General features: G+C 40.5%; 1 protein-coding gene across 2 annotated transcripts in view; it reads right to left on the bottom strand.

The window, feature by feature from the left end:
* ISOC1 (isochorismatase domain containing 1) overlaps nucleotides 1-12949 on the bottom strand; it is a 35584-nt gene extending 22635 nt beyond the window's left edge. Inside the window, exons 1-4 of one of the 2 annotated variants that reach the window (XM_081230881.1) lie at nucleotides 12179-12949; nucleotides 2500-2619; nucleotides 2197-2400; nucleotides 444-560 (exon numbers count right to left, since the gene is read on the bottom strand). In XM_081230881.1, coding sequence (XP_081087007.1) covers nucleotides 444-560; nucleotides 2197-2400; nucleotides 2500-2619; nucleotides 12179-12481 — 744 coding nt within the window. In that variant the 5' untranslated portion in view covers nucleotides 12482-12949. The remainder of the gene's footprint in view (nucleotides 1-443; nucleotides 561-2196; nucleotides 2401-2499; nucleotides 2620-12178) is intronic. The other variant, XM_081230880.1, reaches the window with a different exon arrangement.
* Between the last annotated feature and the right edge of the window lie 352 nt (nucleotides 12950-13301).

Raw genomic sequence — 13301 nt, 5'->3', positions numbered from 1 at the left:
TCCCCAAAAATTCAAGTCTGAGGAAATCTAACACATGGCTGAACCAGGCTTCGGCCCACCATACCCTAGGTGTTGGCTAGACCCTGGCCGAGTTAAGCCTAGGTGAACTGTTGTTAATTTGCAAATCTTTCAGTAGTTCAGAGTAAGCTTACTGGAATGCCTCTTAGTTCATGTGCAAAACTAGCAAGTTACAACAGAAGATGTAAAGGAGCGCTTGGAATCACTAGACATCTAGAAATAAAGTCAGAAGATGTAAAACAGGATATGATGGTGAGACCTCAGAGGTTTGTCGTGCGTAGTAGAAACCCCGGAAATCAGTCTGATTGTTGTCAGACCAAGCTCAAATTTAAGAGGTAAATCTTTCACTGCTGTTACATATTTAATACTCTCCAAATTTACTTGGAAGCCTTGGCTAACGATTTATTTTAAAGCAGGACAATTACCTCAAGAGCAAACATCCTGTCCATCATGCTTCTCGATGACGTGGCGTCAGCGACAATATGAACCTCGATACCTCTGCCAACGAGCTCCAGAGCTGTCTGCTGGATGCACACATGGGTCTAGTAGGAAAGTAAAAACCATATGTAATAACATGGTAAACTACAAGTATTTTACAAATGTGCAGCAACACGGTAGAGCAGAAAGAGCACTACAGGTCTAATGGCCTTGTCCACATCTAGTTTTGCCTCCAACTCACTAGTGATCTTGAGCATAAACAACATTTTTTGCTTTGGCTGCCTCTTTGTTAAGTCAGGGACTGCATTACATCAATGTTCTTCGTACTGGGAACCTTGAACATATTCTTAGAGCTCTGTGAGCACTTTTTTTAAAAGATTTTCATCTATGTCATCTGGATGACCTTCATATGGCTGACTACTACCACTCAGTTTTGATGCCACTCGCAGTTGGGTTTATTTCTGTATTCACACCAAGTGCCTAACACAAAGAACGCGTTTGCAGTACTGCCAATTGAGATAACGGTGGGAAAACTGAGTTGTTATAAGGCACCCAGTAGTAAAGGTAGGCCAAGTTAAAAATAACTTGTAGCACAGGCAAAAAATACCCAGTATACATCACCAGAAAATGAATTCTACAGATTCCATCTTTCTAAGTATGAACTTGTAACAATTCATCAGCAGAGAATAAAGAGTAAAAACATGCTCCAACAATAAGTGGATTATATAACCAATGAAAGCAGATTTTAATAATGCCAACCAACCTTATCTTCATATGACAAGAGGGCTGTGGAGAATTATCAACTGACAACTCATTAAAATTAGCACTGGAGGACTGCTCAAAGATGATTTTGATTAGACATGAGGTCTAATGATGAACAAGCAAGAAAAGCGCAAAAGTCAGCATTTGGTGTGACATATTTATACAAATAGGCTTCCTTTATTTTATCATTATTTAAGTCAAAATACAGAAATATTTAATATATATCTAAACCTGAGGCTACATCTTCTACTATTAAAACCTACTACTCTGAAACCTACTATCAAAACATCATGGATGTCTTAAATTAATATTATTTGGATTTCACTGTTTTTATGGTTTTCATAATTTTAAAATTTTAGTTCAAGAGGTGTTTAAAAGCTATGAATAAATACTTATATTCTGTTTCTACATGTCAAAAAAACAAACCAAACAAAAAATCATTTTAATCAGCATTAGGAATCCATGAGTATTTTTTTTCCTTTAAAAAAATAGGTATACATGATTCAAATGTGAAGGACAATTAACTACATGACTTCTAAGGTTTTTCTAAAACAAAAACATGACCAAGGTGAGCTCCTATAACACATAAATAAACATACTGTCTTTGGTGAAAATGTGTTCCAAAAGTTAGGGTTCAAAGCAAAGGCCCAAGAATCAATCAACCTAGATTCAAATGCAGCTTCATCTAACTTTAACTAACTCTGTGACCTTGGGCAAGACACATAGCATCTGTGTTTGAGTTTTCTCACCTACAATATAAGACCAAAAGTACTTAGCTCAGAGGATTGCTGTGAGAGGTCAACAAATTAATATATATAAAGTGTTTAGATCAGTGCCATGCAAGTAGTCAACACTTCAAAAACGGTAGCTATTTTCTATCAGTTACCTACATGGTATTCTATATACAAAATTACATTCTGGAAATAACAAGTTTTCTACAAATGATATTGTGTCCAAAACAGAACAAGAGGTACTCACTTCTACTCCAAATAATACAACACTCCTGACTCCAGGAATCTCTGCTAATGCTGCTTCTACTTCTGGTAATACCATTGAAAACTTGGTCTTTGGAAGTACCAGTTTTACACCCGTTAAATCAATTTCTTGAACAGTGCTTCCAAGACCTTTAGGGTACTGTTCTGTTACAATAACTGGAATTCCTAAAATCCGGGCCCCTTGTAACTGGAGGAAAAAAAACACACAAAGATAAGTAGCAATATACATATGTTTGTGTATGAATCATGCTTTAGCAAATTGGAAAAAATGAACAAGCAAGCATACCAATCTCTGTCCCACACTAATAATATCTCCAAAATACTTGATGGCTGGTCTGAACCTTTCCTGCATATCACAGCAGAAAAACACAGTGCTTGAAGGTGTAAGATTTCCCAGGGTAGTGAGCTGAGGAAAAAAGAAAAAAAGAATGATTTAGCATTTGTTATACAATGACATTTATTTTCAGCTGGAGGTCAGTAAAGAGAGAAAAACATTCCTACTGTTTGACCCATTAAATCCATTTCTACAACTATTGTCTAAGAGAAATGATATGAATAACAGGAAAAAAAAATTATCCCCAAAGATGTCCACTGAATTGCTTTTAATAGTGAAAATTATAAATAAACCAAGAACCAATACAAAAATGATTTCACAAATTTTAACACATTCACATGACAAACATTTTTTAGCCTATTAAAATAACATATGTATATGTTTTCAAAAAACATGCACCATTTAAGAAGAAATGCCATAATCTAATGTTAATTTTAAAAACAGAGCACAGTTCAATAGTATTTCAATAATGTAAAAATATGAATAAAAAGTAGAAGCAAATATATGAAAATATGAACACGTGGTTATATAGTTAGGGATGTTGATAACATTTTTTCTTAATACCTTTCTTTTATTTTTCAAATGCTATTTTAAAACATTTGCTAAATGTTATTTAAAAATATGTATTACTTTTATAATAAAAAACCAGTAAAAAACTTAAATCTGATGATGGCATTGCTTACAAGAACAAAGAATAAAATTTAAATAATCCGTAGCAAAGATTATGGAACAAAAAACTAAAAAAGCAGAAACAAATCTAGATATCCTGCTATCATCAACACAGAAATATTAAGTTGGTATTCTCAAGAATAACTTCTTAGACTTCAAAAAAAATTCAATGAAATGATGCCAAGCACATCACCACTGTCAAATGGAAAGACATAAATTTGACATCTGAATTCTTACACATATTTATCACAATCGGGAAAGTCAATGAATTAAGATGAAAACTGGGTATCAGATTACCATGCTTTACATTAATTGCTGTAGTTGGTCTATTATAACAACTTGGGCCCAATATGGATCTACCAAAAAGTGAAAAATCACTGTTGAATACAAGAATTTAATTCTTAAAAGTCCATGGTACTTTTCTTTCTACCTTCTCAAATTAGAGAAAGCTCTGGAAAGGATGCAGTTTGATCATGAATGAACCCATGCCACTACTCTTACTAGGCACCCCGTAAGTCTCCCCTCTAATTAACCTAACCCACCCACAGACAATAATTACTCATAATTTTATAGAGGAACCTGAGTCCTGATTACATGGTGGTGGCTTCACCACCAGCCTGGCCCTAGACTCTGCCTTAGTATCTGTGCACATGGCATACTCCCAAGAAACAATTACAAGAATTATATGAATCATCAAAAGGAATCTTTTATCCTTAACAGTATGACTGTTCTAGTCAGTTTGCACTTTTATTTATCTGTGTCCTGGTCTGAAGGACTCCAGCACCTTAATCTCCCTCTGGTATTAACTCTATAGGTGTGCACTGATTAACCACGTACAGTCCAACACCAAGTTCATGTCAGAATGCGAGTGTCATCTTTAATTCTAACACTATGTGGAGGGTTTTCCTACTCTGCCAATAAAGTATGTTTAAAATAAATACTCAAGCATCTTAAATTATATATGCCATCTTTGGCTGCTTCCTTACTTAAATTTTTAATGCAAGTACCATGCTTCCATTTTGGTCATTATCAAAAGCAATGAGTCTGATGTATATGTAAGTACTTAGGGTACTTTGTTGAAAACCAGTCACTGTGACCATGTATCTTAAATTCTCAGTAAACATTAAATCTTGGCTCAAAAGGCTTAAAATCCATATATATAGAGTCTTTTAGAAATTTGAACCAGGGGTCCCTAGTCATCCACAATGTGTTGAGGGGACACTATGAAAAGCAGTTTAGCTGTAACTGTCTTGTTTCAAGTAACTGTAATGCACCTTAGCAATTTTGCCATTCTACTACATGGGAATACCACCAAGCAGGCAAAAAACTCCCAGGCAGTTGCCTAAGTATGCTGGATGGCCATGCACTAACACACAGCCTACACTTGCTTTGATCTCCAGCTTTCAGATCTTATCTCAGACTGTATTGACTAACTCTATATACATTCCTAACAAGTTTGGTTGTCTGGATTATAAATTAACATAGGATTGGAAACAGCAAATCTGAAAGGAAACTGCTGAAGATAGGCAAATTGATAGCAGCAAGAAATGACAGCTGAGGAAGAAAAGATTAAAAATACAATAAAAGCAGATCAAAACTCAACTAGCTCTCAGTCTAGACTCCAATGAAGGAGTAACAAGCTGTATGTAAGTTATAAATTGGGACAAAATCATTTTATCACACTCATTAAGGAAATAAGTTACATAATATTTTAGGACTACCATATAAAGTGGTCAAAATATTGAAAATTGGGATACTTAAAGGAATAAAAACTTACCTACTCAGAAATCCTAGAATATTCAGACTTGTGGTCTCCTGGGGTTCCTGTTACCTGGTGCTTCCCTATACCTCATTTCAGCTGTGAGGCATCTGTTCTAGGCAGGGGACCACATCATACGTATGTCATATTAGACACAGATTGAGGAGGTCAGAAAATGCAGCCCTGAAATCCTTAGCACCCTGCAAATCCTTTCTAGTAGAGGAATTCATCATCTATAAACCTTCAGTTAAAGAAAGAAACCATAGAGATAAGCGTGTGAGGCATATTTTTATGCAGAAATGACTGGTTATAATTTCATGAAACAAAAATGCCTTAGACATTCTCCTCTCCAGGAGTTGACATCCCCTTGAATATGACCTGCACTTAGTAATTTGCTTCTTCAGAGTATAGAGGGAGGGTAATGGTGAAAACGGCCTCAGCCAGGTGATCAAGATTGAGGTAATCCATGGTGACAGTATTCAGCTTTGATATGTGATGAGAATGACCTTCATGATCTTCCTCTCAAAATCTCACAACCCTGGTTGAAGCATGAGGAAAACACCAGATAAACCCAAAATGAGGTCATTCTACAAAAATATCTAATCAGTACTCCTTAAAACTGTCAAGGTCATTAACAACAATGAAACTCTGAGAAACTGCCATAAGCCAGAGGAGTCCAAGGAGACATGACAACTAAACGTAATCAGTATCCTGGATTGGATCCTGGGACAGAAAAAGGACATTAGGGAAAAGCTAGTGAAATCTGACTAAAGTGTGGCGCTCAGCTTATAGTAATGTACCAATGTTGGTTCCTTAGCTGTGACAAATATGCCACAGTAATGTAAGATGTTAGCAAGAAGGGAAACCAGGTCAGGTATACAGGAGCTCTCTGTACTATCCTTTGCAACTTTGTTGTAAATCAACACTATTCTAAAATTAAAAGTTTATGAAGAAAAAAAAAGGTCTCCCTATGCCATAGTAGTAGGGGGAAAAGATGCTACTTTATGAATAAACTCCATATCTTACAAGACAGAAAAAGGAGGATTTGAGGCTACCAAAACAAAAAACAAACAAATAAAAACTCTAACCAAACCCTCCATCCACGCCAAATCCACATGAATTTCAGTAATTGTTGTTAAATTACACACTGACTCTATAATTCAGGGACTTCGTAACTTGACTCCCCCATCCACCCCAAATCCACATGAATTTCAGTAATTGTTGTTAAATTACACACTGACTCTGTAATTCAGGGACTTCGTAACTTGACTCAGAAATTCCTCTTAAACCAAAACCTTGTACATAACTAAAAGTGCTGTTCATTGTCAAACATGTTGCAACTGCAAGATAGCAAATTAAAAGTGACCTTGACCAAGTGCCATCATGAGTAAAAGTGAAACAATTACAGATCAACACATATTCAAGAAGTATGAAGAAATCACATATAAGTATGTGTATATACACACACCTTCACATATTTATATACATAAATCCCTACACATACACATACACATAACAAATACGTATTTCAATATACATATTTCAATACAAAAAGTTGATCACAATGGCTTCCTCAAGCAACAGCTTAAGAGATAAATTTCAAGTATTAATTTTTTGTCCACTTTCTTAAGAACTGTCTTGGCTGGCATTCAACCTTAGATTTCATATTCAAAAGACTCTTCATCCCCAAGTCTCATTATTACCACGATCATAACAGTATTTACTACCCTCCTTCACTTCCACATGTGCTCTGACCATTTTCTAACAACGGCTGCTACATCTGCAAGCAATCTGCTCTTCCCTTGCTCGGTTACTCAGGACAGGCACATACACAGTGGCTGGCCTTGTTTAGTGATACATGGTGCCCCACTTCTGTTCTCTCCATAAACATAATGCATGGTGATTGTTGTATGTTGAATCGTGTGTTCTAAAATTCATATGTTGAATTCCTAACCACCAGTACTGTACCTCAGAAAGTGGCCTTATTTGGAAATAGTCACCGAAAACATAATTAGTTAAGATGAGGTCATACTGGAGTAGAGTGGGTGCCTAATCCAACAGGAGTGGCATCCTTATTAAAAGGGGAAATCTGGGCACAGAGAAGGCCATGTGAACATGAAGGGAGAGATCAAGGTGACGTGTCTACATGCCACGCAATGCCAAAGACTCCCAACAAACCACCAAAAGCCAGGAGAGAGGCATGGAACGGCTTCTTCTTCACAGCCCTCAGAAGGAACCAAACCTGATCTAAAGCCTCCAGAATTATGAGAAAATAAATTTCTGTTGTATAAGCCACTCAGTCTGTAGTATTATACTTTGTTACAGCAGCAACCTAGCAAACCACTACAGTGAGTAAACTATATATCTTTAGGAATGATTAAAGTTTGGAATTATAAATGTGATGTTTTCAAAATTTTAGTAGTCTATTATAGTCACAAAATAGGCATGATGTGCTTGGGAGAGGGGTCTAGAAGGGGATATGAGGTATCATTATTTCACTGAGAAGTGTTTCCAAGGAAACCTGATTACCACAGGTATAGTAAGGCTTTGTTCCAATACTGACTCAAAACAGAGGTCTGTGACATGACTCTCCCAGGTTACAAGAGTGCCTACACAGGACAGCCCAGGGGCATTAGAATCTGAGTCCAAATGTCCATTTCACTAATTTCAATTACACGAAATGCAGCAAATCATTAACATCTCCAAACAGCTGCTTCTTAATCTGTAACAAAGTAATAAAAATAGTATCTACCTCATAGGGCTATTTCAAGGATTAAATCAGCTTCATGTAAATCAATCAATAAATGTATTAGGTTATTGTGTATCCCTCCTATAGGAAATATACGCTCTGAAGGTCAGCACATGTTAAAAATAGTTCTTCTGTAATGAGGTTAAAATACGACTTACTACTAAAATCCCTTATGAAAACAATAAATATATAGAAAGAAATACTGATATTGCCTAACTTATGTTAACATAGTCTACAGAATTAAGAAATGATTCATAAAGTGGATTTCTAAATGTCACCAAAAGACTGACCATTACATGATCCGCTCCTGGCAAAACAGTTTGGGGCTTTTTAATTTAGACTGCAAGAGAATATTTATTTCACTCTTATTTTACAACCTACTCACCTGCTGTAAACACTAATGTCACTTGCATTGAGGTTACAACTCCAGCGAGCTTTCTAACTGCCTGAGGGAAGCCAGCCAACTCCATCAATTTCAGTGTTAAGGATGATGGGTTTCTTTAGATTGCACCTGAGGTTGGAGAGAAGGTGACGCTGGCCAGATCCCAGGAACACAGTGATACCTGAATCTACTTTGGATTCCCCTTGGCAAACTAAATGAAAGAAAAAAATTTCCAAACACAGTTTGGAAACTGTGTTTAGCTCCCACTCAAACACAGTTTATTTATAGGTAGCCTCTAATGTATCCACAAGAGGCAAAATGTGTACAATGTTTTGGGCAGTAATCTGCAATGTTAAATTTTTAAAAAGTGGGTGGGGCAGACAATATCATACCCTCAGGATCCAGCTGTTTTCTCCAGTGCCCCTGACACTGTGTGCCTCCCAAGATAGTTCCTGCCTGCTTCTCTAACTCAAGACTTCTGAGCATTAGCTTATCTACCTGCTCCTCCTACAGGCTCCATAGTAAAGGTTCTGAAATCAAAAATCACCACCATCCAACTAGCAAGCCCAAGGGAGACCCAAGTCCTTTGCCCTTTCTTTCCAAACCTGCCTTCTCTCCCTTCCCACCATGTACTCTGGGGTCTCTTCTAGCTACAAAATGTCTACACCTCTGTTTAAAATAATCATAGTACTAATAAACGTCCAAGAAGTAAAACCTGGAGCAGAATCCCTTCCCAATTAACTACCTCAGGAAAAAGTAGAAATAACCTTCCCAGGGAAGCCCGTATCTTCTGCCCACACGAAGCTGCCAGAGCCTTCCTTCCTACATACAGAAGTAAAATCCTCTCGCTGGTGTCATTCTTACTACATCCTTTTCTTCCTCTCTTCTACTTGGGCTCTGCCCTCCCTGGTGATAAGCTGGAAAAATACACTGGTAGTGGTATGATATCAAACTTACATGAGTTTCCAGGGTTGAATTCTCCATTAGTTAAAACTTGGGAAATACCTTGTGAAAAATTAACACTTATAAGTCATAAAAATGACCTAAATTCCCACTGTATAATCCTCTCATTTACATTTCTTCCCCTGCGTCTCAAAATTCCTTAGACTTCAAGCATTTTGACAAGGCTGAAGACACATAAACCGTGCTTGAAACATGAGCTGTCTTCAGACACTTGGTCACTTGGACAGAATATTTCAGAAAAGAAGACACTAAAAAGTTACCACAGCCTAATACTGGCAATGGGGGTCTTAAAGATCAATCCCCACAGAGCCACTAACCACCCACCAGTGCAGACAGTGTGGCACAAGCAACCACTGTGTTTTACAAGGTCACTAGCAACGTCAGTCAGAACAAGCGTGAAAGCAAACTCGGACCCCTGTGTAAATTAAGAATACATTCTAGAATATATTGTATGTTAGCCAGGGCCACAGAGGCTATAAGGCCTATTCTTGGAGAAATAATAAATGGCATTATTTAAGCTGTGGATTACATGTGGCCAAACATGCTCTTCATCCCTGCCTCTGGGAGAAGGGGCCTATCATACCCAGAGCAGGGCCTCACTGACAGGTCACCTTGAGTCTTGCTGAGTGACAGGCATCTGTTCCACAGAAACAATGAATAGCATCAAAACAAAAGATGTTACAAGTTCAAGTTTGTGGCTTGTTTTCCATTCTGCTTGATATTTTCATTAAGCATGAAAAGAGAACATAAATGCTATGGCCAGCTGTAGGATCTTCACACGCTTTGCCATGGAACCTCAGGCAATTTCCTACATGTTCTGCTCTTTGGTAAAATGAAGGAGTTAGATTACCAGGTACGGAACAAGAATTGGGTCTTATCCATGTTTACATTCACTGGGCCAGGCACTTATAGCTGCCACTCAAATGTGGAGCGAACTCTAAGTTCTCGTCCAGCCATAAAATGTCCATATCTCTAGGATTACACAACCAGGTTCCAAAAAAATATAGTAAAACGGTCATGAAAAGAAGTATCTTCCCTTTTTCTTCTGAGAATATCCATACACACACACACACATATATCTCTCTTCATATAAATAGGTATCAGAATAAGTATATGGATATATATGATATGTGTGTATATTCCTCCACATTATCTATTTTTAAGCTGGGGGAGGCACCTGGCTGAAGAAGTCAAGCTATTGTGATTATTAAAATGAAAAAATATAAAAATATTTTAAATACTTTAAAATATATAAAGTATCCTATAACAGATGCTTAAGAATTATTGGACTATTTAGTGGGAAAAAAATAACATTTTTAAAAGAATGGGACAGAGTAGTGATATTATAATTATTATTTTAAACACCACCACACAAAATTAACTATATTTTATCCCCAATACCAAGCAAAAGACTTCAAAAGCCACATGTGACCTGAATTATATAATGCCTTTTGAGAATGTACAAGACATTTCAGGTATATACATATATTTTATTAACTTCTAAACTGATAGGTTAAAAAGAGTTCTCAGATCCAGGCTTTAAATTTTTCAAAATAAGAAATCCCATTGTTGGGGGGAGGGGGAAGTCTTAAAGACTTGGGGTGGGTGCTAGTTTGGCATAACATTTTATTAGATAACAGCCCACTCTCCCTCCCAACCACTACGGGAAATGCATCACAAAGAAGTCTGCATCCTCAGTAAAGCTCCAGATCTCTTCAGCTAGTATTTGGATTCTCCCCTTTATTAATGGATTTGTCAAAGGTGCATCCAGCTTCTTCCATATTTTGGCAGCAATAATCTAAACAGACTGACAAGGAAGGCTGCAGAGAGGTGTCAGCCATGAAAACTCTTGAAGGCATAAAAATGGGTGGTAGTAAACACCTACCAACCACAACTCTCCCAAGAGCAGGGCAAATTCTAGGGTATCAGACATCAACTGCCTCCCTTTTGGCTCTCCAAGGGTTGACCACAGAATCTCATAGCCTTTGCCCTCTGGTTAAAGTATCTGCTTTGGAAGCTTCTGGCCTTCCTTTGCTATCACTTGCTGGAGTAATAGCAAACAAGACCAATTCCACAGACAACTACAAGTGAAAAACAAACAAACAAACCACCAAAACCTACAGAATAGTCCTCAGAAAATGACACTTGAATATTAAAATGCCTTCTAATCCTGAATCCCACATTTCAGTTTGGTCTTCCAAAGAAATGGCTTACCGGTTTCTCAACCCAAAAAAATGGTGGTGGTGTAGTACCTAAAATACACCTTTTGTTCTTGCTTTTCAACAGGATAAATCTTCCGGTGAATCCTCTGAGCTGAGCATAAAAAGAACACAGGAGGCAGATCTGCGTAGTATTAGAGCATGGCTTTTTAAAAATATTAAAAAGGCATAAAATAATCCTCAGGTATGACAACTTTTTCGGCCAGCACGACCAGGAAAGAATGGTCTAGCCAAAGTCGGGTATTTAAGAAGGTGCTGCAGTGCTGAGTCAAACGACTTTTTCAAGGTAGGCAACGTATATATGTAATCAACAGATTCAGTTGACAGTTACTAGGAAGAGGCTAAACAAGGTTATTTCACTTAAGGTTAGGAAAGACTTAAGATCAAAGGAGCTGAAAACTGGGGAAGAGGATGGGTGAAAGGATATGACTCTTGAAGTTTGTGTTTCCGCAAGTGGTAAACACAACTCCGGGAACAAACCCTAAGGCCGATACTCCCCACAATCTCTTTTCCCCGGTTCTGCATCAACCCAAATAAAAACACAGCTACTCTGCACAGCCCTTTCGGTTACGCAGGAGGCTGGGACTCGCTCCCGGCACACAAAGCGGATGCGGGCAGCTGAGGACCACACACGTGGGGGCGTTCGCGCGCGCTGCCAATAGCCGGGAGGCCCACGCCCCGTCTTCGGCCGAGGCCAGCCGGTGACCGTCACCTTCAGACAGGCGCCTTCGCTGGGCCATCCCGGAGGCTTGCGACAGCGGCACGGCCCTTCCCAGCGGGCCAGCCGCGCACGGTCCGCCGCCGTGGGGCACCTGAGGAGCGCCGCGGGGACGGGGACGCACGGGGACCGGGAGCTTTGGCTCGGCGCGCGGCCCTCCCGCGGGACCCACCTGGATCTGCAGCGGCACGAGGCGCACCTTGCAGCGCTCGCTCACCGCGAAGCCCTTGGGCAGGTCCACGTACTGGCCCCACTCCTCCGCGAAGAGCTGCACCACGAATTTGCGGTGCATGTCGATCTGGTCGCCATACAGACTGAGGAACTTCTGGATGAGCAGCTCGTAGCCCGCGCCGTGCGGCACGGCTGAGGGCCGCGCGAAGACCGAGAAGCAGAAGAGCACGGGGACCGTGCCCGACGGCGCCCCCACGCCACCGCCGCTGGGGAGCGCCGGGACCGCGGGCTCCGCCGCCGCCATGTTCCCCGAGCGTCTGCTAGCTCCGAAACCGCGAGGCGCAGACACCGCCGGCAGCCGCGGCCCCGCCTCCCCGCGCCGCCTGTCGCCTGCTCTGGAAGGCGAGGGGGCGGGTCCTGGCGGCCACGGCTCCCGCGCCCCCCTCACTGCCCAGCGGAGGGCGGACCCTAAGGAGGGCAGGGCTGTGGGGCCGGCGCTCGGGCGAGCGCCCTCTCCAACTTCCGGCGGCGCGCGGCCCCTCCGGCGGCCCGCGAGGGGCCCGGTCGCCTCGCAGACCCTCGACCTGCCTGGGCTGCCCGGTGCTCTAGTCCTCAGAGGAGATCTGTGGCCCGCCTTCCACCCCGCTCCGCCCACCGTCGAGCGGTGTGCTCCGGAAGTTTGGGCCTGTGCTTGGGGACACGGGGCTGCCCGGCTAAAACTGCTGGGACGCGTTACCTGTCGGTCTTGTCCAGAGGCAGGCAGTCCTTGAGGACGGCGGCAGTAATCTTAAAACCAGTCGGGCAGGCTGATCGATGCCCTAAGAAGAGCGGTGGGAGTCAATGCTTCCTTAGGAGGGCCATCCGAGACTCAGAATTTCATGTTTTTCCACCCCATGAAACACAGTTATCTCTCTAGTCGTGGATCTGAGGTCTTGCCCTCCCTTTATCTCAACCCAATTTCCAGGAGAAATTGGACGGGGAATTGCAAAAAATACAAAGGGGTTTAAGAGTAAAAATCAGGACTTTATATTCAAACTGAGGATTCTGTTTTTGAGCGAGTAAAAGCAATCACCCTCAAATAACTTCTGACTTATGAACACTGTAAGGCACTATAATTAGCTGGA

Source organism: Mesoplodon bidens, assembly GCF_964165515.1.
Source record: "Mesoplodon bidens genome assembly, chromosome: 4".
NCBI classification, from domain to species: Eukaryota; Metazoa; Chordata; class Mammalia; order Artiodactyla; family Ziphiidae; genus Mesoplodon; species Mesoplodon bidens.
The sequence above is the reverse complement of the archived record's forward strand: the minus strand, read 5'-3'. Positions and strand labels throughout refer to the sequence as shown.